Source organism: Palaemon carinicauda, chromosome 31, assembly GCF_036898095.1.
Source record: "Palaemon carinicauda isolate YSFRI2023 chromosome 31, ASM3689809v2, whole genome shotgun sequence".
Taxonomy (NCBI): domain Eukaryota; kingdom Metazoa; phylum Arthropoda; class Malacostraca; order Decapoda; family Palaemonidae; genus Palaemon; species Palaemon carinicauda.
This window is the reverse complement of record NC_090755.1, coordinates 61,061,715-61,086,957: the sequence shown is the minus strand read 5'-3', so window position 1 is coordinate 61,086,957 and position 25,243 is coordinate 61,061,715. Positions and strand designations below refer to the sequence as shown.

At 41.3% G+C, this 25,243-nt stretch overlaps 1 protein-coding gene and 1 long non-coding RNA gene across 3 annotated transcripts in view; both read left to right on the top strand.

Annotated features, from left to right (window-relative positions):
- LOC137624427 (rho family-interacting cell polarization regulator 2-like) overlaps positions 1-14,507 on the top strand; it is a 46,838-nt gene extending 32,331 nt beyond the window's left edge. For both annotated transcript variants that reach the window (XM_068355175.1, XM_068355176.1), the window contains 4 exons: positions 2,866-2,989; positions 5,630-5,801; positions 6,169-6,316; positions 12,794-14,507. In XM_068355175.1, the coding sequence (XP_068211276.1) occupies positions 2,866-2,989; positions 5,630-5,801; positions 6,169-6,316; positions 12,794-13,177 (828 nt within the window). In that variant the 3' untranslated portion in view covers positions 13,178-14,507. The remainder of the gene's footprint in view (positions 1-2,865; positions 2,990-5,629; positions 5,802-6,168; positions 6,317-12,793) is intronic.
- Positions 1-25,243, top strand: part of LOC137624430 (uncharacterized) — a 179,224-nt gene that overhangs the window by 99,065 nt on the left and 54,916 nt on the right. The gene's annotated exons all lie outside the window — the stretch shown is intronic.

The window sequence follows — 25,243 nt, the reverse complement described above, 5'->3', positions numbered from 1 at the left end:
ATTTGTGCTAAATGCATCTATCCTTTTTACTGGATGCTCCAGGAATGGGAAGGCAAAGAGGAACAAACCTGGTGTTGTATTTTAGCATAATTAAGCTTAACTGTGTGGTGCAGATGATATTGTCCTCAGGTTGATGATTATAATCTTAAAAAATTTGTTCATGCAATCTTCATCATCTGTAACTTGTTGTTTATGGAGTCAAGATGCCCTTTGAAAGGTTTTCTTTTAGTAGATAGTGTGGAAATAGCTATCTGTTCTAATTTACTCCCAAATAAGTAAGCTAGGTTGTCTGAAATTCAACAAAAAAGGGTCCTAGCTTTCTAGTTAAGTCTTGACTGAATCTTTGGCTTGTGTACGTTCAAATTCTTTGATTCATTCGTCAATACAGTATATACCAGGACATCTAGTTTGCTGAGTTTTAGCTGTGTTGCAACACTTCCATGAGATCTAATAATTGCAGAACAAGTTTTTAATAAATTGTAAGACACTGAACCAGAATTTGTGACATGAAAACTAAGAATAAAGATATTTCTAGAAGGCCAAAGCCACTGCAACATAATAAATAGCAGCACATAGATTAAGAAATTGTTCATGTCATTTTGGAGGATCAGCAGTTTTGACCAAAGATTGTTTTGAACCAGAGACAGGATAAACTGGTTTAAGAATGACACTCTTCCTCTAGATTTTCCATTAAGATGGTGAGGTGATTAAAAAGCTTTTAAGTGCTTCAATGGGAGAGATAAAAGCAGTTATGTAGCATGTTATACAAACTCCTTAAAATAGCTGTAGAGAATTGGTGTGAATGGTTGCATAAACCTCTAAGCTGTCCCATGATTGCAGTATCGCATCCATATCCCTATTTTGATGTCCAGCTAATGTTAACAGTACACCATGATCATGATGAAGAGTGATTTTGCATAGAGGTCAACTAAAGGGATCTCCTACATTTGCCAAATCTTGCAAGTTTCCAACAGGTGGATCATGAAGTTTGAGTTAAGGAGGTCTGAGACGGTTTTCAAGCTCCTAGAACAAATTTGGGTATGCTTGAAATATTGCACTATGAAGAGATAACAGAAGAACCATATTGACTAAGAGACTTCTCTGATAGTTTTCTTTCCTTATTATTGAACTGAAGTTGTTCACTTCTTGATATTTGTTGCTGTTGTGAACTTAGGGTTTAAAAATAAACACACTGGGTGACAGTTGGGTCCAGTGTCCATAAAGCAGACGAATTGCCTGTTATGAATTACATAAACTGCCCAGTGCTCTGCTTTAATGTATTTCCAAAATTCAACGATATATCACTGAAAAGGAAAATAGAACCTCGTCTTTTGGAGGGGGCTAGTGCAGTTGTTTCTGTCTACAGCAGGTGATGGATGAGATGAGCAGCAGGAGTCTTACAATAGCCACAACACATCAAGGAAAGACACCTTAGGGGGGGGGGGGGGTTAGCACCTTCAATGCACATCACAGTTGGCTGTAGGGATCACTCAAGGTGGTTTGCAGCATCCCTTTAGCCCTTGGCTGTTCCCAGTTTTTAGCCTTCTACTATACTGTACCTCTGTTTTCTCTTCCATTATTTTTTGCAACCTCATTTAAACTTTCATTTCACAGTACAACAGCATTTTTTCCTCTAGAGGCTTCTGGCACTGAATGAGGTCCCAGACCTCAGTGCTAGCTTGCTAGACCATATGGCCAAATTTATAAATCCCATCTATCAAGTGAAGAGCCGATGGCCAAGTGTAGTTACTTGCTAATCTCTCTTTAAGTTACATAGAATACTTGATAAGGTGAGCTAGAAAGCAGTCCTCAGAGTATACTGGTGTAAGTAAAGGTAGAGATATTAAAGTTAGCTCCAAAGATGGGAGTGGATTGGATTTATGAATTTGGACTCTGTAGCCCAAAGTAAGGGCCCTGTGAGGCCATTTTACACTGAATTGCAACTTGGGGAACACCCAGCAATTTTACTATGAAGCAAAAGTTAGGAGAGCTTAGTTAATAAGGAAGGCAGGAAGCAGGAATGGAAGTAAAGTTCAAGGATATAAAGGATATGCACAACTGGAGCTTCTGTCTTGAGCAGTAAAAGTTGGTATGATTAGGATTTGGTTGTAGGGAAGTAAAGCAACATGATTAATGTAGGAGTTATGAACAGAATCACCAAGCTTTAGCTATCTATCAGCTTGGATTAATGATATGCTTTTATTTTGTTAGAGAATTTTATTTAAGAAATTTTTACGGATACAAATACTTTCCACAGTAGGGTGACTGATCTTGTCCAGAAATCAAATGCATTTTTATCTGATTATACATCCAAAATGTAGTACAGTACAAACTGCTAAATTTATTAAAAGCAGAATTGATAATGCATGTTCATTTTAAACCTAATTGCTTCTTTATGCCTACCATAGGGTTAAGAAAAATTATAACTTCACCCTTTTACCCCCAAAGGACGTACTGGTACGTTTCACAAAACTCATCCCTTTACCCCCATGGACGTACCGGTACGTCCTTGCAAAAAACTGCTATTTAAATTTTCTTTAGCATATTTTTGATAATTTTTTGAGAAACTTCAGGCATTTTCCAAGAGATTGAGACCAACCTGACCTCTCTATGACAAAAATTAAGGCTGTTAGAGCAATTTAAAAAAATATATACTGCAAAATGTGCTTGAAAAAAACTAACCCCTGGGGGTTAAGGGTTGGAAATTGCCAAATAGCCTGGGGGTTAAAGGGTTAACAGGCGTAATTTCTGTTGTTACCAATTTGAGGCAGGTATAATTACTGTACAGTACATGAATACATTGCCTTATTTATATTTATCAGTTAAAATACAACAGATGAAAGATGTAATGGTCCTCTTTTTCAGGTACTTTGGGATTCTGTAGCAGGCGGTGATGACTGGTGTGTTCCTGGTCAGGCAGTAGTTTCCGGTCTCCAACAAGTAGTATCGTCATTAGTCGATCCTTCTGTCCCAGGGCTAGCAAGAAGAGGTAAGGGTTTTGAACTATGCCTACTGTAGTTCCATCTATACAAGGATGTATGACTAATAAGGGCTTTTTGAAATACAGTACTTTTCTATACAGTTAATTCTATTGTTTCAGAAAGCTTTATTTTAGCAAAGAAGGCTAGCCTTGTTTATTATATATTGTATGATGACATTAGTTTTTGTTACAGTATACAGTTTTAGGAATTAAATGCCAATATTCTCCTTTTGTGGTAGCTAAGAAATTCTTGTAAATCTTGGTTCAGAGCAATATTTCACACCTAACCTACCCTGTATCAAACCATAACTGAACTCCTCTAGAGGTAACTAGTGGTTTTAATGAACATGTCACTAGTCTGGTAATTCAAGGTATCTACCAGATCCGAGTTCCTCTCGCAGAGTCTCAAATTCTGCATTTACTTTGCCCTTCTACAGTGATAACATCGATCTCCCACATTTTTAACCAAGCTTTTAGACACCTAGAATTTGCAAGGCTTAAAACTTAAGATGGTAGCCTGGTTCCTTTAATCTCTCCTCTTGATGACAAAGTAACGTACATCCAAATCTGAATTTATCCCTTGTGTGCTGAGATATTGATTTAGATATTGTAGTTTTTCTCTGGTGAATATTGTAGTTTTTCTCTGGTGAAATAAGCACTCTTTATTTCTTGTCATTCCCATGTTTACCATGGTTTGGCTAATGTTAAATAAGTTCAGGAATTACAAGGTGTAATAATGGGGTCAAGTCTGGAATTGAATTTAAATTTAAGACCATATTTAAGGAGTGGAAGGTTATTAGGATGCAGACTGCCCACTCGTACTTCTGTGTCGCTCTCTAGTTGTCTTATAGGACCACCAAGATTGCAACATTGCCTGCAAGGGTTTGGCAGCAGAAGGGTCTGAAGTGAGAGGCTTTCAAATCAGTACTGTACTGTCCAGTGAACTTTCGGAACCTTTACTGAAAGAAATACTATTAACATTAGATTCGACTTGGGGAGTTAAGTTTGGTTTTGCAGTGGGGTAGGACTAGAAATACTGCTTTTCTTTTGAACTTAACAAAGGAAATTAATGTGTCAGCAGTTCATGAAGCTCATCACTATTGAAAGTTGGCGGACTACATGAGGTGTGTAAAAGTGGTGGAACATCATTGTCATCCTCGATTTAAATAACTAGCCTAGTCTTCCCTGGCTTTTTCCTTGAACTAACATAGTTTGCTTTTGTGCTTTTAACTGCTAATTTGATCAACAACCATTGAAGCATTTTTTCTATGAGAGGTACCTTGAGAGAAAAGCACTTCACAATGGTTATTTAAATCACAGTACGTATTGTCCCCCGACATAATTCACATATGGTTCATTGTCTCCCAGAAACAATTTCTGTGCACTCTCAATGCAGTTAATGCTAACAAAACCAGGGGAAAACATCGTAATATGAACAATCTGGCGTGTATAAGTTATAATGTCTTTTTTCTAGCGTGTCAACAGTTGCTTTTGGGGAGTGTTGACCTTCTGATAAATGGCTAAATCTGTAGGCAACAAAAATACTATATAGGCTCAACATGAACTTTTAGGGTATTTTACAAACTCTAACTGTATTTCCTAATTTTTTTTTGCTTACTCTAATCCATGAATTACGATTATCATTCAGTTTTAGGTTTAACAACAAAATTCGTCATCTAAAGAGTTACCCAAAAAAGAAATCATTTTAGCAATGTTGCTGGCAAGTAAATAATTAGAGGCCACAGAAGGTCCTCAACTTATATCAAATTAATTGGTTCCAAGAAACTGTTTGTAAGTCCAACTTTGTTAAATTTTGGTCAGGGTAGGCCTAACCTGAATACCATGCCTATGATTTCCAGCTACAAAAGTCAACAAATAGTCAGGTTTCATATGAAATAGATATCAGGTTATTACAAATGGTGTTTTCCTTACTATATTCAATGATATTATATTGTTTTATTACAGTATTTGTTTATCTTATCTGTTATTTACTGTTGGATTTGTGTTTGTATCTGAATGTTTGTATGTCAATGACCTTCTACTACAGAGCAGTTTTCCTCATCTTAACCCTTTTACCCCCAAAGGACGTACTGGTACATTTCACAAAACTCCTCCCTTTACCCCATCTGGTACATTTCACAAAACTCCTCCCTTTACCCCATCTGGTACATTTCACAAAACTCCTCCCTTTACCCCATGGACGTACGGGTACGTCCTTGCAAAAAACTGCTATTTACAATTTTTTTTGCATATTTTTGATAATTTTTTTGAGAAACTTCAGGCATTTTCCAAGAGAATGAGACCAACCTGACCTCTCTATGACGAAAATTAAGGCTATTAGAGCAATTTAAAAAAAATATACTGCAAAATGTGCTTGAAAAAAAATAACCCCTGGGGGTTAAGGGTTGGAAAGTTCCAAACAGCCTGGGGGTAAAAGGGTTAATATTCTAAGCACAAACCTATTCTTAATTTACCTAGGTAATAATATTGTTTATAACTTTGGCCAGGTAATTTGTTGTTCAAAATATTTGTCAAGTGTTAAGAGTTCATGTAAATTGAGGTGTGTGTTTTATTCAAAATTATTAGATATTACCTCAAATTTTATTTATAATGTTGGATTAATACAGTATTTGATAATTAATTTTTCAGTTTTGGAAGAGATTGTTCGGGCAATGACAGACAGCGAGGAGTATGATGGAAATTCTATGGTAACAGTAGGACATTTTCTTCATCATTTACATAGACCCCTCCAGCACACCGTCCCTTCAACTGCTCAAAGTCTCATAATTGCTGATGATCTCTTGTCGGCTAATCCTGCAAAGTAAGGATGATTGAAAAGTAGTAAAGATGATTGAAAAGTAAAATACACTACTTATATGAAAGGCATTTGGACAAAATTGACATAATTTGAAATTATGCTAACAACAGAAGACAATTTATTATTATTACTTTTCCCTCTTACTTATCACTTGATCCCATATAGCTGTTTAATAACTTCAGTAACTTTATTCTTATTATATTTGAGCCTTTCACTTAGGAACCACATTTTTGCATTTGCAAAGTTTAGAAGATAGTAAATATGTACAGTACTTTGAACAGTAAAAATGAGTTTTTGTCTTCTGCTGTAGTGTATTTAGGGTGAGAATTTCTCGTCATGCTTTTTTGTGAACCAACCATTTGTATTTCAGGGTTGAATCTGCTTTACATCAAATCAAAGAACCGACAACTCTTCATATAAAGATAATTGGCCAGTTACTGGCAGGACCCTCTGAACTTCGTCATGTGACTACAAATTTCATAAATAGTCTTGCACATAACAATCAACTAATGCATATGGTAAGAAGATGCCATTTCAGTTTAATACCAGCTTATCTTAGAGAAATCTTGAATATTATTAGCCTAGCAGTACCAGCTGTACTTGGTTGAGTCCCTTGTTAGGCTGGGAGGAACGTAGAGAGTAGAGGTCCCCTTGTTGTTTTTGTTTCTTTGTTGATGTCGGCTACCCCCCAAAATTGGGGGAAGTGCCTTGGTATATGTATGTATGTATGTAATATATCCCGTCAATCATTGTTATTAAGGACAATATGCAAAATCTTTCATATTGCTTTTGTTATATACAAACCTCTATATTTTTCCATGGCATAAGAGCTATATCATTATTTATTATAATCATATGGCTGAATAGTTGTTGAAAATAATCAAAATTATAGAGTAGGCCTACCATCAAGGGGAAGAGCTTCATGTCTCATCTGTAAAACATTTTTCCTGCCTGCAAGATTTTCACAACAGTATGAAGGAGTAGGAGAGTAAACGTTCACAAATTATTAGTTTTTCATAGCACACAGGAAATTTTTTTAAAGTAATTTGTATTTTTCCTTGCCATACATGCAATTCCTTTAATTAAGGAGATTGTTTCAGGACAAGCTGGATGGGGTATTTGATTAGGGAAGTAGGATTAAAAGACTACAAATTACTTAAAAAATTCTCAATTTGTTCTTATGCATCATGCAAACCTTCGTCCATTAATGAGGGACACTCGCTGCTTAGTGCGTTGTTAGTCCCATGGAACCAAAGTTTGGATTGTTCAATTTTCTTCCCTAGAATTGATCACTGCTTGATGTATGGAGAAGTAAAGTGAGGACCACTGCCACCCCGTATCTACCTTTCCTATGGATGAAAGGCTGGTAGGACCTGGGATGTACATATATACATGCACCTGATCAAACTGCAGATCTTTCTCCTGAAGGAGACTTTAGTTGAAAACAAATACCAAGTATGATGATCAGTGGGTTGGTATTAGATCCACCATCCCCACCCCCTCCTCATTACAGGGGAACCTGTGCTAAAGTTGCTCTGACTGGAGAAATATCCCTTCTAGGACACCAATCGCTGAAGACGACCCACTTAGCCTGGTAAACGGCTGCAAAGCACTTCAGTAGATACACAGACCTCTCTTGTGCAGTCCCCCTGCAAAAAACATTTCGCTTGGAGGAAATGCAGGATGTTCACCCGTGAAGAACCTAGGACTCCATGGCTTAGTGGTACCTCTGCAGGTGCGGCTGACAGTTGCGTGGGCCACAGGGATATTTCTCCGGACCTCGACCAGAAGAGCAAGCAGATCAGGATACCACTCGGTAAGAGGCTATCTGGGAGCCCTAATAGTCTTCCTGTGCCCTTGTGTAATCAACCCTTGATTACATGCTTAATCAGGTGGAGAGGTGAAGATGTCCAGGTGATCCCATGAGTGTTGGAAAGCATCTTCAAACTCCACATGGGACCGGAACGGGGGAGCAGAGCACTAAGCTTCCTGTCCAGTTATAATAAAACAGGTCAATCCTCAGGGAATCCTATAGGGCAAGAAGACTTTCTACTACCCAAGGATTTAGAGACCACTCTGCTCCTACAACCTGTCATTGGTGATGGAGTGTGTCTACTAAAGGGATTTTGACGAAGGAAAAATCTATTTCTGGGGAGAGACCTATGTAGTAAACAATATAAATATAACAATAGAACGAAAGTTATTGAGAATCCCTCATGGCGGAGTATAACTCAAGGCGGAGTGGAAAACGTTCATAACTACTCCCGAGCCGTAACGGGGAGAGGACGAAACACGGACCAAAATAACGCTAACAATTGAAAAGTCACGAAAAATAAATAACTCGTAAGTTATCATCCACCCAGAGGGGGAGAGGTGAGGGAGGGAGAACCCGCTGAACGCACAAAACGGAAAACGGGAAATCCGCTCCCCCACCCGAGCTAAGAAAGAAAACGAGAGAAAGGGGTAACTCGTGACTGCGAACAGAAAACGGGGACCCCAAGCTCTCGCTCTCTTAAACACAAAAACAGGACTAAAAAACACACAACGCTATTATAAACGTATAAAATAAACCTGTACATCCATAAAACACTACGATCGAAGAATAGCAACTGCTAAAACTTAAAATAAATAGCACAGTCGAGTGACGAACGCCTCGGAGGGGCGGGCACTAAACAAATACAAAGCTAAATCGCTATCTCGTTCGTAGGCTGGACTTACTAGCAAAAAGTACCATGAGTATAAATACACAAAATTAAAAATAAAAATAATAACGGTTCTAAAGGCATAAGGCCAGGGACTTAACCAAGAACCTAAGTGACAGAGTACTAAACGGGCAGACAAAGATGAATTCCCAAACAGTGAACAAACAATGGCCGCCATGAAAGGCCAGACAGGAATAATAAAACAGACTATACTGGATATAAAACAAAAGCCCGGTACAATAAAATACTGTCAAAACAAACTATGGTACTTAACATTGGAATGTGTGAAGATGGAGCTTCGGACATGACAAAATAAATCCACGATTGATAAAAAAGACCGAGAGCACAACAAAACAATTCAACACTTTGTATTCCAAAAAGAAGGATGTTGTTCAGATGGCGCTCGCGTCGTGGCGAGGGTGGTGCGGCGATGGGGGTGTGTCTAGGGCCTCTGTATCGGGCCATCCCTTTGACGAAGGAATTAACTAAATGGAAGACAACCTGTGAATAGTGGATTTCACGCGCCTTTGCTTTATACACGACACCCAAAAGGTGCTCGCGCGAGGGTTGTAACCTCAGCATTCCATGCTTTTATCTTTCTCTGGTATAATTGGAAGGTTTTATCAGAAAAGATATACAAGAAGGACTTTTCGCCGGGCGCCACAGGTTCGACCTAGAAATACATTCTTCTTGCCTGGAATGTACCTTACTGACACTTCTATGGTGTGAAACGGATGTACATCTGCTTTGTCAGCTTAAAAAGAGGGTGCAAAACCTAGCCCCCTTGTTTGTTGACATAGGCCACTATGGAGATGATGTCATTTAATAACACTACCGGTAGAGTGCATCCTCAAACATTCTTTGAAAGCTTGCAACTCTAGGAAGGCTGCTTGCATCTTGAGGACGATGTGTAGATGCATTTCTTCTTCAGTTTACAACCTGAGAACAGTTGGATGTCGGGAAGTGGAGAGTCAAGTGGGACTCCCCTAGTGAGGTTGTCCTTATTAAGTCACCAGGTCAGATAATCCCAAACCCATTGTCCCACTGGAACAGGATTGAATGGGGATCACTGTCGACTGACCAGCAATCCTTCAGACACCATTAAAGGTATCTCAGGCTGTGGCATCCACTTGAGGAATGAGCTTCTCTAGCAAGGAAAGGTGACCGAGAAGACATTGCCAGCGCCAAGCAGGTATGTATGTGTTGGATAGGAATAGTCACACAACCTCCCTAAGCCTGCTGATGCTATCGTCTGTAGTGAAGACTTGCTGCTTCCAAGTCTATCAGCATGTTTAAAGGTCGCTCATGAATGGCAAGGGACAGTGACATTGCCCTAGCAAGCAGGACAATGCCCTAGAGACTGACCATATATTATATGATCAGTGCCCAAGCCTCCTCTCCACCCAAGCTAGGACCAGGGAGGACCAGGCAGTGGCTGCTGATGACTCAGCAGATAGACCTATAGGCTCCCCCAAACCACCCAACCTTAGCTCACAAGGATGGTAAGGTTGCAGACACTAATGGCACTAACGAGTCTGAGCGGGACTCGAACCCCCGACTGGCAAACACCAGGCAGAGACGTTACCAATCAGGCCACAACAACCCCTAGGTATTTCAACCGCTGCCTGGGTATGAGATTTGATTTCTCCCATTGCACCATACCACAATCCCTAGATTGTGGAAAAAAGTGAGAATTCAATCTCAACCCTGAAGCAACTGCCTCTCTAAGGAAGCCAGGATTAACCAATCGTCGAGATACATTAGCAGACTTATTTTTCTCATGAGTAGGCCCAAGTGGCTACCAAGGTGAACACTCAATTGAAAACCTGGGGAGCTGTACACAGTCCGAACGACAGTGTTTTGAACTGGTACACCATACTGTAGAGGAAGAAGTGGAAGACTGATGAAGAGGCACATGAAAGTACTGTAAACGTCCTTCAGTACCGTAAGCGTGAAGGCTCCCAGTACACGGAGTGAATTGTTTCCATCCTGAACTATGTTTAACGAACAAACTTCTTCAGAGGTGAGAGATCAATAATCGAAAATAGGCCCCAGTCACCTTTCCACCTCTGCTCGCAACGCCAGGGCTTTCATGGATGCTTAATGTTTCATTCAGTACTTGATCAGAACTTGAGATAAGTTGGGGCCAGCAATCTTGGAAGGGTAGCAAGTAACCATCCCGAACAACACTCGCTACCCAAGACTCAGCCATGTATCTGCCAAGTCCCCCCAATGGCAAGACAAGCATTCCCCTACTCACAGCAGTGGGGAACCGAGAATGGCAGCATCATTATTTCCCTCTTTCCACTGCCACCCCTACCTAAAAGGAGCAGGGGTTGGGTGCTTGAAAAGGCTGTGCAGGCACAGGCTCTTTACGGGATGAGGTCGAGGGAGCTGCGGCCCGAGGTTTCAGAGCAAGTGCATGACTTGGCTGCACCCGAACGTTTGGCTGCTGTCCATCTTGCAAGATACAACGCGATGGATCAGGGAGTCCTCCATGAATCCACCGGCATCTGCACATGACTGTGGTTGATAGACAAACAAAACAGTGAAAAACCAGTGTTCCACCTCTTCAAAACCAAGTTAGCCCACAGATTTACTGCCTGGTGGGCAAGGAAGGGACCACCTTGCTGCCCGACAGCAATAGGCTCTTTTACTTCTGTAAAACTGGGGTTGACAACCTTGTCGACTTTGGGGTGTACATGACCGCTCCTGACTACCAATCAAGCCAGGAAACAGAGCAAAGACTTCCTTAGGTTAAAATCATCATCAGCAGTCTGCATAGTCACAGGTGAAGAGCCTTCAGTCTCCGAAGGGGAGCAGCAAACACTTGGGGTTTCCTACACACCAATAAGAGCTTGTTTCCCTTCAGGGTGTATGCCTGCCACTGCACCGGAGGCCACGACTTACACTTGTAGCACAGGGATGCCTAGTAAGGCGTGTACCTACAAGAAGCACAGAGTGTGTGTGGATCAACAGCCAGTCTCACCATGAACCAGTTTCAGTGTCCACCCTTCCCCCAACAATCACAAAATTCTTACTTCCAATCCATTATGAACGATCATTCATTTCCTGAAAAAATACTTTAAAATTTTGTATAGAGCTGTTAATAAATGCAAGCACGACAGCTACTAGAACAATAGTGAGGGATTTCCAACTGGAAGGTGGGCAGGACTCCTTGGTCACTACATGATTCATTATTTGCACTATGATGTATTGAATAAAGCAAATGTACAGCAACAAGTGAAGGTGTAAAATCTATTTTGACCTAGAAATAAAATCTCAATTATACTCGACAAAGTGAGGGCTGGTCACTACTCAGTTGAATGACCACCCAGGAACACTACGTGTTCTTGAAAATCAATGATAGAGGTTTTTGTCACTCTCTCTTTATTCCATAGCATAGAAGGTAGGTACCCTTTTAACAACAGGAATATCTTGAATTTTACACATTCCCCACTTTTACCGTGATCTAGCTGGTGTGTAACAAAGTTCAGGCTTCCTATGAATCACAATGCCCTGTTCAGGACACGGAGGAAATTATCTGCAAAATGGGACCATCCGCTGTTAAGTGCCTGGGAAGGTCATCATCTATAATAGTCAAGAAGGCTTCAGAAATAAAGCAGAAACCATTTGTTTCTGAAGATTAAGTGCATACTCTCCATTTGGTTAGAGGTAGCATGGATGAGTTTGGATGAATTACCTTTGAGAGAGGTTGATTTTGCATATGGACTGTTTAGCAACCTTCTTGGATACTCCAACAGGTGTGCCACAGATCTATGAACTATTCCTTCTGTGATCATTAAGAATATGTTAACACCATCCTGTTGTTTGCAGAAATTCTGAGCTTGTTTAACACCTGAACCAGGGCAAACTGTCGGAATGATATGTAATCACAACATAATTTAAATCACAGTTTTGCCTCTGCCAGCATACATGCAGATAATGAAGTTCCAGAAACAATTCCCATGCACACACCAAGTAGTAATTGCTAACAAAATTATTGGGTGAAAACTATTAAACTAAACTTACTGGATAAACAAAACATTTGAACTCCTATTTTTGGATAACAGTACTTAACATCAAGTATAGTTAAGACAGGAACCTATGTAATGAGTACTTTATCACCTTTTTTCATGGAAAATAATGAAACCATATAAAGAATAAAAGAATATTAGTATTTGCAGTTGATTAAAGTCATTTTTCAAGGTTTTGAGGGTATTTAAGTCTGTCATTCATAAGATTTTTGAAAAAATGGAATTTTAACTGAAGGTTTACCTCTTTTTCTTACAGGTTGTAGAGTTATGCTTACTTCTACTAGAGTCGACTCGAACTAGTGATCGTGAAGCAGCAACTGTACTTCTTGGAGTACTGGCACCCATTGTTCCTCCTGCAAGCACTGAGACAAAAGGAGACTCTCAGAAACTTTTAGGTCATAAAAGTTCCAGTAAATCTAAAAAACATTCCCACACTCACAATGGAAGTGCTCCAGACTGGCCACAGCCTATTGAGGTTCTGTCTTTCCTGCAGCAAAACGATTCCAGTGGAGAAGTTAGAGAAGCTGCAAGGTCTGCACTTTTGAGTTTAGGGACAGAAGGGCAGACAGCTTTGCACCAAGTTCAGCTTTCATCTCATGGATTTCAGGGAGTAGAAGTCAAAGAGAAAACAAAATTATAAAAGTACTTTTTACCATGATTTTGGGGTGACGAGTGGAGGCATTGTTTGGGGATGATGCAAAAATTTTGCATTTTATTGTTCATACAGAAAGACCGAATTTTTGTTAATAATGAATTATTCAAGATGAACTGTGCAATTTATTTTCTATTTTTCTTTTAGTAATATTTTATTTCATCTCAATATATCATGTGTGACATGGTACGGAAGGCAGTGCTAAACACAGACTGAAATGTATTACTACTGTAAAAGCCTTTAGAAGGCTTGTGAAAAACACCTGCTGTAATTTATAATCTTGGCATTATTGCACTTGACTCATACCTCTGCTATTGTGGGTTAGTTATGGCATAACTGTGGCTGTAATTGTAATTAAATATGCACATTGTTGCATTATTTAAAGATTTATCCATATAAGCTGTTTGATAACTTATGCTACCATTGATAAAGATGATTCAAAATTTTCACTTGATTAGCCCCCAGTAAAGTCATGCACCCTTTAAAGGGTAAATTTTAACCTTGACCAAATGTTTTAAGGAAATTTAGTGAAAGAAAAGCTTATTTGAATAGCATCTTTTTTAGGTTTTATGTATGAATGAATGTCATGAGGATTTTCTGAAGTTCACAATACAGTATTATGTATCCTTCATGGGTCTCAGAATGTTTAGTAATTGTTCTCCCAAATCCTTGTATGGTACAATAGTTGTTTAAATCTTCTGCAAAAATGTTTGGTACGTATTTACAGGGATCTTACTTCTGTTGATGGGAAACCTCAATGTATAAAAAAAACATATAGATGGAAACCTTTTGGTATATAGGAAGTCTTAGTTTATTGATGGGAAATAGTAGTGTTTATCACTTCTCTCGTTGGGGAATTATTTGATATTTGCAAGAATCTTATATTTGTTGATGGCATACTGGTATTTATAGGAACTTTACTTCTGTTGCTCAAAAACTCCTGATATTTACACAGTTCTTTCTTCAGTTCCTGCATAAAAGATTCTTATCTTGAATATAGTGTCATGTATTAGTTATCTATGGTAGCCAAGCATAAATGGTTGCAAAATTGTTTGCATAAAAATTTCATTAGATGATTATTGTGATTCACTTTAGTTGTGCCTAGAGGTTTATGTAGAAAATGACAACGCAGTCTCTATAGTAGCCATTTTAACCCAGGCTAAAAAGTAAAGGTGTCTAATATCTTCTTCATTGCTGAAACTAATGCCATGATAGTCGAGGACGAGTTCGTGTACATGGTGCAATACGCTGCTGCCTAGCAAAAAAAACTCTGTGCTCAATATTTCCTCCCTGTCCCCTTTCCACTGGGTCATGCACCTCATCCCAGAACCGTAATTTTATTGGTGTCATCGCGAAAAGTATACTCTGCCATTTTTGTATAGTGCATATGTAAATCTTTTCTTGTACAATAATCAGTCTCTTGTTCTTATGTTTATTAGTTTCAGACTTGTCTAGTCCTATTAATTGTAAGATTTCATATATTCTAATAATTCCTGCCATAAAATTAAAAGGGAATTATGTGCTACAGTTATAAGCTTTTCATACATTCATACATGAAATATTTGGAGATAATGGAATTAACCATTCAAATTCTTGATTTATGAAAGTTAACGTTATTGTTCTATGTTATACTGTATATGTTTATGTATGTTTAATGGTAAAACAAAAAAGCCATGTTATCTCTGTACATATTGTATGTTGATATGTTTACCCTGTATATTGCTTCTCTTCATATATGTGGATATATTGTACACAGTAAATTCAGAAGTTAAGAAAACTCAACAAAGATTGTTTTTAAATCCTTCCTATACCAACTCCTCTTTTGTACTAATGGAAATATAAAGAATATTATAAATGAAAAATAGGATTCATAGAATAATAATTTTGAAAGGTATGTATCTTGGGTATATATCATTGATCAGGTATACACAAAACATGGCAGTAACTAAAATGGGTTAAGAGGTTTGAACTTTAGTTCAATATTGCCATCATCCAACTCTTGCTCAAGTATTTGTCATTTTTCTAATCAAATCAATATGTAGCTAAACTCAAAATACCACCATATCCAGTGAAATTTACTTTTTCTTTTGGAGGGGGAGCGAAACTAAAAATGTCCTCTGATGCTGAAAGCTGAGAACAATCTTGCGACTAGAGTTAGATTCTGGCCACAAAAAGGAACTTACAAATTTCCTCAAACATGATTTATTTTTATGAATGTGAAGTTCATATTGCTGCTTCTCCAGAAGCTAGTTTTATCGACGTTTACCCCTAAGATTTAATAAAATTCCCTATTTTCTTTTCTTTCAATAGACATATACCTCCAGTAAAGAAAGGACACACACTAGTGGTTAATAGCAAGAAGTGAACTGCCAGGGGCTCTTGTTATTCAGTTTTTCCATTGTCTCGGCAATCATAAGACTTATCCCCTCCCAGTTTTATTGTGATTTTAAGTTATCTTCCTCTGTATTTGTTAGCATTACTACAAGGGGATAGTCATCATCATCAGCCGTAGCTAATCCAATGCAGGACAAAAGCTCCAGACAGGACTTTCCACTCCCATCTGTTTATGATCTTTCAATGCCAGTCTATGCCCCAACATTTTCTTAGCTCGTCAATCCATCAGTTTAGCTTCCTTCCCTTGCTTCATTTGCCATCTCTAGGGACCCATTCTGTTATTCTTAATGTCCATCTATTATCTGTCATTATATGTCCTGCTCATATCCATTTCTTTCTCTTACATGTTAGAATATCCTCTTGACTAAGGGTATCACATCCCATTCATGAGGTGTCGCCCTCCACTAACTTAAGACTCCAACGATCTCATCGTTGTATTTGATGAGGTCTCAAAAAGATCTTTTAGAGAAGGAGGTATTACACATGCTGGAGAAGGATGCGATAGAGGAAGTCTTAAGACAGGTCTCTGTTTCTTCAGCAACCTCTTCCAAGTGGACAAATTAATAGAAGGTTACAGACCTGTCATAGATCTCTCCCACTTGAACCAATGTGTGTGTTCAAGTTGGAGACCTCCAGCACAGCACAGAAAGAACGACTTTCTGCTGACCGTATACCTTCAAGATGCATACTTTCAGTTCCGTCCGACATCAGAGAAGTACAGTACCTACTGTTTTTTATGAATTTTTTTTTTTTTCAGAGAAAGAACTTTCCAGTTCAATGTGTTGTGCTTCAGCTTGTCAACATCCCCACAGGTATTCACTCAGCTGTTAACTCGACAGTCTCCTCATGGGAATATGGCTCCTGCACTATCCAGAAGACTGGCTTCTCTTGGCAGAGTCAAGATCTCTACTTATCCGCTAAAGAGAGCTTCTCAAATTTTCTGCAATCTAGGGATCTGTCTAAATTACAAGAAGTCAAGACTCCACCTTCAGTGACACCTACGGTTCTTGGCCATGAACGTACATAGACTTGGTCCAAGCCAGAATATATACATCTATGAACAGTCCAGCGATCAAGACAGATCAGATCGCTACACCTTTTCTCAAGTGTTCCCTCCAGCCCATCTCTGGCAGAAGGTCCTCAGCCACCTCACCTCCCTAGAGAAACTGGTACTTTTTGGAAGGATGTATCTTTGCACAGTACAATGGGCAATAAAGAGCCCCATCTTGTGGTGGTTGAAGAAGAAGAACCTGTTAGCCAGGTTGCCTCTGCATGTCCCAACTTCAGACCTTTTTTCAGATGTTTCTTGCCAAGGATGGGGGAGCCCATTTAAGGAAGAAACAAGTCTCAGGAATATGGTCACAGGAAGAAGTCATTCCACACAAACTACCTGGAACAAAAGGCAGCATACCTTGTATAACTCCACTTCAAAGAGACCATCAACGGATACTCTGTAGTTTTGCTGAACAACAACATGACCATAGTGACATATACCAACAAGCAAGGGGGCCTCTGTATCCCACCTCCTCTGCCATGGGACACAAGTGAATGCCGTTCATCTCTCAGCCTGATTCATCCCAGGGAAAAAGAATATAATAGTTGGTTCAGAATAGTCTGAATCCTTTAGTGGTGAAGAGACTCCTGACTTTGTGAGGTTCCCCGATCACAGACATGTTTGCCACCCATTTGAAAAACAAATTACTAGTGTATTTTTCTCCCATCTCAAACCCAGCAGCAGTAATGGAAGATACTTTTAACACCCCTGAGATGCGATGGATGTCTATACTTTTCCCGCGTTCTGTTTGATCCGTTATGTTCTAAACAAAAATCAGGATTTCACAAAAGAGCCCCGCCAAGGTAGCTGCAAGTGGAGTTGACCTGGACCTTCTAGATCTTCTCATAGAAGTTCAAAGAGAATTTCCAGATTAGCCAAATCTTCTACATCAACCTCACAGTAAAAAGTTTTGTGTAGCAGCTCAAGGAATAGGGAATCCTTTCAACTTCAAAACAAAAAAGAACCCCTGATACTTCGCTTCTTGTCATGAACCACAAGTGTCTCTACTTTACTAGAGGCATGTGTTTATTGAAAGAAAAGAAAATAGGACATTCTTAATTCTAGGTGTAAACATCGATAAGTAGAGTTCCTGGAGAAGAAGCAATATGAATATCAGTTGAGTAGGTTATAGAAATAAAAAATTTTCATTATTAAAATTAAATTTTTTACTGTCCAGATGCCATCATCTACTTTTACTTATGAGGATGTAAAAAATGCACGAGGCTATATGTTTTTCTTACCGAAGAATGATAAGACTGTGTAGGATTTTCTTTTCATAAGTTCACAGTACTGTACTTAAGACTTTTAAACCATTTCCTAGTGATCTTTCACTGACGTGAGTTTATACAATTTCTTATGATATAGTCCAAGGGAAGCAATTTACCAACTTGCTATTAGACAAGGTATTATAGGATAACTAGCAACACTGCGTACGGTAAAAGCATATAGAATTTCTTACCTTCCAACTCAAGTGTGAGGGTGTGTAAGTCGTAAACTAGCGCTAGCAAGGCCTAATGGTTGAATGCAAAAATGATATTTTAATTATAAAATAAATTTTTGAATATACTTACCCGGTGAATATATAATAGCTGCAACTCTGTTGCTCGACAGACAAAAAACAGTAAAAACTCGCCAGCGATCGCTATACAGGTTGCGGGTGTGCCCACCAGCGCCAACTGTCGGCCAGATACCACTCTCGATGTAAACAAAGACTCAATTTCTTCTCATCCCACTGCGTCTCTATTGGGGAGGAAGGGAGGGTCGTTTAATTTATATATTCACCGGGTAAGTATATTCAAAAATTTATTTTATAATTAAAATATTTTTAAATATTTAACTTAGCCGGTGAATATATAATAGCTGATTCACACCCAAGGAGGTGGGTAGAGACCAGTTAAATATGTTTACATCGTATAAGCTAAGAGTTTTTTATTTCATTTTGACAGTTATCAATGTAACAAAACCAAAATAAATAGGTACCTGGTAAGGAAGTCGACTTAGACGATTACTCTGCCTTGTAAGTACGTCTTCCTTACGGAGCCCAGCGATCCTCTTAGGATGCTGACAGACCCCCAGGAGCTGAAGTATCAAGGGCTGCAACCCATACAACAGGACCTCATCAAACCCCTAATCTGGGCGCTCTCAAGAAATGACTTTGACCACCCGCCAAATCAACCAGGATGCGAAAGGCTTCTTAGCCTTCCGGACAACCCATAAAAACAACATTAAAACATTTCAAGAGACAGATTAAAAGGATATGGAATTAGGGAATTGTAGTGGTTGAGCCCTCACCCACTACTGCACTCGCTGCTACGAATGGTCCCAGTGTGTAGCAGTTCTCGTAAAGAGACTGGACATCTTTCAAGTAAAAAGACGCGAACACTGACTTGCTTCTCCAATAGGTTGCGTCCATTATACTTTGCAGAGATCTATTTTACTTAAAGGCCACGGAAGTTGCTACAGCTCTAACCTCGTGCGTCTTAACCTTAAGCAAAGATCGGTCTTCCTCACTCAGGTGTGAATGAGCTTCTCGTATTAACAATCTGATAAAGTATGACAAAGCATTCTTTGACATAGGCAAGGATGGTTTCTTAACCGAACACCATAAAGCTTCAGATTGGCCTCGTAAAGGTTTAGTACGAGCTAAGTAGAACTTAAGAGCTCTAACAGGGCATAAGACTCTTTCTAGTTCATTGCCTACGATCTCCGATAAGCTGGGAATATCGAAAGATTTAGGCCAAGGACGAGAAGGTAGCTCATTTTTGGCTAGAAAACCAAGTTGCAGAGAACAAGTAGCTTTTTCTGACGAAAATCCGATGTTCTTGCTGAAGGCATGAATCTCACTGACTCTCTTAGCCGAGGCTAAGCATACCAGGAAAAGAGTCTTAAGAGTGAGATCTTTCAGGAAGGTTGACTGTAAAGGCTCAAACCTGTCTGACATGAGGAATCTTAGGACCACGTCTAAATTCCACCCAGGAGTAGCCAAACGACGCTCCTTAGTGGTCTCGAAAGACTTAAGGAGGTCTTGCAGATCTTTATTGTTGGAAAGATCTAAGCCTCTATGCCGGAAGACCGATGCCAACATGCTTCTGTAGCCCTTGATAGTGGGAGCTGAAAGGGATCGTCCTTTTCTCAGGTATAAGAGAAAATCAGCTATTTGGGCTACAGAGGTACTGGTCGAGGATACAGAAACTGACTTGCACCAGTCTCGGAAGACTTCCCACTTCGATTGGTAGACTCTAATGGTAGACGCTCTCCTTGCTCTAGCAATCGCACTGGCTGCCTCCTTCGAAAAGCCTCTAGCTCTCGAGAGTCTTTCGATAGTCTGAAGGCAGTCAGACGAAGAGCGTGGAGGCTTTGGTGTACCTTCTTTACGTGTGGCTGACGTAGAAGGTCTACTCTTAGAGGAAGACTTCTGGGAACGTCTACTAACCATCGAAGTACCTCGGTGAACCATTCTCTCGCGGGCCAGAGGGGAGCAACTAACGTCAACCTTGTCCCTTCGTGAGAGGCGAACTTCTGCAGTACCTTGTTGACAATCTTGAATGGTGGGAATGCGTAAAGATCCAGATGTGACCAATCTAGGAGGAAGGCATCTATATGTATTGCTGCTGGGTCCGGGACTGGAGAGCAATAGATTGGAAACCTCTTGGTCAGCGAGGTTGCAAAGAGATCTATGGTGGGTTGACCCCAAGTTGCCCAAAGTCTCTTGCACACATCCTTGTGGAGGGTCCATTCGGTTGGAATTACTTGACCTTTCCGACTGAGACAATCTGCTAGGACGTTCAAGTCGCCCTGGATGAACCTCGTAACTAGGGAGATGCCTCGATCTTTTGACCAGATGAGCAGGTCCCTTGCGATCTCGTACAACGTCAGTGAGTGGGTACCTCCCTGTTTGGAGATGTACGCCAAGGCCGTGGTGTTGTCCGAGTTTACTTCCACCACTTTGCCTCGAAGGAGATACTCGAAGCTTCTCAAGGCCAGATGAACCGCCAAAAGCTCCTTGCAGTTGATATGCATGCTCCTCTGACTCGAGTTCCACAGACCTGAGCATTCCCGACCGTCCAGCGTCGCGCCCCAGCCCAAGTCCGATGCGTCCGAGAAGAGAACGTGGTTGGGTATCTGAACTGCCAGGGGAAGACCCTCGCTTAGGCTGATATTGTCCTTCCACCAAGTCAGACAAGACTTTATCTTTTCGGAAATCGGGATCGAGACCGCCTCTAGCGTCTTGTCCTTTTTCCAGTGAAAAGCCAGATGGAATTGAAGAGGACGGAGGTGTAGTCTTCCTAGTTATACAAATTGCTCCAGGGATGACAGCGTCCCTACCAGACTCATCCACAGCCTGACTGAGCAGCGTTCTTTCTTCAGCATCTTCTGGATGGAGAGCAGGGCTTGATCTATTCTGGGGGCCGACGGAAAAGCCCGAAAAGCTTGACTGTGAATCTCCATCCCTAAATACAGAATAGTTTGGGATGGGACCAGTTGCGACTTTTCCAAATTGACTAGGAGTCCCAATTCCTTGGTCAGACCTAGAGTCCAATTGAGATCCTTCAGACAGCGACGACTGGAAGAGGCTCTGAGAAGCCAGTCGTCCAAATAAAGGGAGGCTCGGATGTCCGATAAGTGGAGGAATTTCGCCACATTCCTCATCAGCCTCGTAAACACGAGAGGAGCTGTGCTTAGGCCAAAGCACAGGGCCCGAAACTGGTAAACCACATCTTCGAAGACGAATCTCAGAAAGGGTTGGGAGTCTGAGTGAATGGGGATGTGGAAGTAGGCGTCCCTTAGGTCTAGAGAGACCATCCAGTCTTCCTTTCTGACCGCTGCTAAGACTGACTTTGTGGTCTCCATGGAAAACTTCGTCTTTGTGACAAAGACATTCAGAGCACTGACGTCTAGCACCAGTCTCCAACCTCCTGTCTTCTTTGATACTAGGAAGAGACGGTTGTAAAACCCCGGTGATTGAAGGTCCGAGACTTTGACCACCGCTCCCTTCTCTAGCAAAAGAGACACTTCCAGTTTCAGGGCCTGTCTCTTTTCTTCCTCTCTGTACCTGGGAGAGAGATCGATGGGGGATGTCGCTAGAGGGGGTTTGCGTACTAAAGGGATTTTGTACCCCTCTCTGAGCAACCTCACAGATTGTTGATCTGCGCCTCTCTTCTCACAGGCTTGCCAGAAGTTCTTGAGTCTGGCTCCTACTGCTGTCTGAAGTTGCGGGCAGTCAGACTCTGCCCTTAGAGGACTTGGATCCTTTCCTCTTCCCTCGCTTCCCTTCGGCACGAGCACCTCCCCTGCTGGAGGCTCTGCCACGAAAGGGCGGGATAAACCGAGACGCTGGAGTGTCTATCCTCGGTCTAGCAGACAATGTAGGCAAAGGGGGAGCTTTGCGAGCCGAGGACGCAACTAGATCGTGGGTGTCCTTCTGTACTAAAGACAAGGCAATTTCCTTAACCAAGACTTCAGGAAACAGGCACTTGGACAAGGGCGCAAAGAGTAGCTCAGATCTTTGGCATGGCGTCACTCCAGCAGACAGGAAAGAACATAGAGACTCTCGTTTCTTCAGGACTCCGGACGTGAATGAAGCGGCAAGTTCGTTGGACCCATCACGGACGGCCTTGTCCTTGCAGGACATAATGAGTAAGGAAATATCCTTATCCGCAGAAGAGATTTTCCTACTCAGGGCTCCTAAACACCAGTCTAGGAAGTTAAAGACTTCGAAAGCCCTAAATATACCTTTAAGAAGGTGGTCCAGGTCCGATGGTGACCAACAAATCTTCGAGCGTCTCATGGCAAGGCGGCGGGGAGAGTCTACAAGACTTGAGAAGTCGCCCTGGGCAGAGGCAGGAACTCCCAAGCCGAGAACTTCTCCCGTGGCATACCAGACGCTCGATCTAGACGAGAGTTTAGATGGGGGGAAGGCAAATGCTGTCTTCCCTAAACTCTTCTTGGTCTCTAACCAATCGCCCAACAGCCGCAAAGCTCTCTTGGATGAGCGAGAGAGAACGAGTTTAGTAAAGGCAGGCACGGTAGCAGGAACGCCTAATACAAACTCCGACGGCGGCGAACGAGGAGCCACAGAAACAAAGTGGTCAGGGAACAACTCCTTAAACACAGCCATGACTTTTCTAAAGTCCAAGGATGGTTGAGCTGCCTTAGGCTCATCAAGTTCTGAAGGTTGATCCTCTTGTGGTTCAGCAACGTCCTCATCTGACAGTTCCTCATCCGATAACTGATGAGAAAACGGCAAAGGAGTGGGCAACGTTTGACTCGCCGAGTCCGGTCGCACTGGTGCATGCGTGACGGAGCCGGACGCAGCGTCATGGAACTGCTGAACAGTCTGGGAACTGTCAACAACCATAGGTGCGCGAGGACGCACAGCGTCCACCCGAGACTGTTTAGACCGTCTGGGTTGTGCAGTCAACACCATACCGGGTTGCGGAGGTTGACGCACCGCGTCAAAACAAGTCACCTCTGATGGTTGATGAACGTACTGAACGTCAACAACCACCTCCGTGCGTTGCCTAACGTCAACGTGCGGCTGGAAACCCACACTGGGTCGCATCGGTGGAGGTACTACCCCAACTGGTTGACGCGAGAAAGCTACCTCAACGTCAACAGGACGCACAACAGACCGCTTGGATGGTTGTTGGCCAGAAGGTTCAGCGGCAACCTTCTCCGCATTGAAGTCCTCCATCAAGGACGCAAGCTTGGACTGCATGTCCTGCAGTAACACCCATTTAGGGTCTACGGAAGCAGGTGCGGCAACAGACGGGGTGAGCGACTGAGGCGGCACAACTTTGCCTCTCTTAGGCGGCGAGCAGTCATCCGATGACGGCAACGGGTCCGAACTGTCCCAGTGGCTACAACCGGGACGTTGGACTTGTCCTGAAGGGACCGACTTACGTTTCAAAGGTCTGGAGACCTTGGTCCAAGGTTTCTTACGAGAAACACCTTCGGACGACGAGGTAAAAATGGGCTCTCTCGTCTTACGTTGGTAGGGGCGATCTTGGGGAGATACGCCTGATACCATAGAGGGAACGTCTGTTCGCTGATCAAGGCCTCTCGAACCCATGAGTCGTACGACATTGCTTCTCCCCTGGGCTTGGGAGCTTGCAAGAGGTCCCGGACTAGGAGGACGACAGGCACGAACAGACGAACCCTCAAGCGCAACACTGTTCACAACACTTTGAGAAACACTAGGCACTTTAACACTTTCCGCCGCGGCACTTTGGCACTTTAGTTCCTTTACGTCCGCCATGAGTTGATTCCGGTCACTTGCTAGGGCCTCAACTCTCTCCCCCAAGGCATAGATAGCACGCATCATGTCTTGCATCGACGGTTCCTGAGTGCTAGGAGGGGGGTTAGGAACAACCACTACAGGGGAAGGATTAGGTTCAGGGGCATGTGGAGAGGAAAAATCTACCGACCTAGAAGAACTTCTCCTTACCCTATCTCTCTCTAGCCTGCGTGTATATTTCTCAAATTCGATAAAATCGAATTCCGAAAGGCCCACGCATTCCTCACACCGATCTTCCAATTGACAGGTTTTACCCCGACAATTGGAACAAACAGTGTGAGGGTCGAGAGAAGCCTTTGGAAGACGCCTATGACAGTCCCTAGCATTACATTTTCTGAACTTGGGAACTTGTGAAAGGTCAGCCATTTTGAATTAGTCAAGGGAAAATTCCAAAAAACGATCTAAGTCATCAACAATTAATCCGATCCAAAAAAGAGTTCAAGGATTTATTTGAAGAAAAACACCTGTACTGCGAAGCTCAAACCAAATTAAAGTACTTCACCAAATATGATGTGAAAAACTCCAGGTTCAACAGCGAGTAAAGTACGTCTTGTCGACACGTCGACAGAGAAGAAATTGAGTCTTTGTTTACATCGAGAGTGGTATCTGGCCGACAGTTGGCGCTGGTGGGCACACCCGCAACCTGTATAGCGATCGCTGGCGATTTTTACTGTTTTTTGTCTGTCGAGCAACAGAGTTGCAGCTATTATATATTCACCGGCTAAGTTAAATATTTAAAAACCCTTTTTTCTTCTTAAAACCAAATCCCTCCTGAATATGGCTTTTCAAAAATCTGTAAAAGAATATCTCTCACTAACAAATACAGGGTTAAAGTTACAAAATGGCCCCAATGGACAAATTGAAATAAATAGTCAATATATCCAAGTCAGAATTTACTAATGAAAAGAATTTAGTCCTGCCTCAACATAAAAAAAAATGTTCTGAATGAACCTAATTTACAAGCTGAATTAAATGAACCAAAGGTGTTCAATCAATAGTAGGTGGCAATACACGAAATGAACCCACTGGACAAAATGTATGCAATGAAGAAAGTTTACTCAATACACGTATAATAATTTGACAGTACGCACTTGGTCAACAGAGTGTACCTTATATATTGAAGGTATAAACTAGCCTATATATATTGTTTGAAATACAGCCAATGTACAAAAGAGAGACCAAATGTATGCAATTATTCCATGTAAGTTGACAAGTGATAATAATGGATTCCTAAGGGCCATATGAACCCAATGACCTACAGTATATACACTCGTGTGGACCATATAAATACATTACACCAAATGTATCC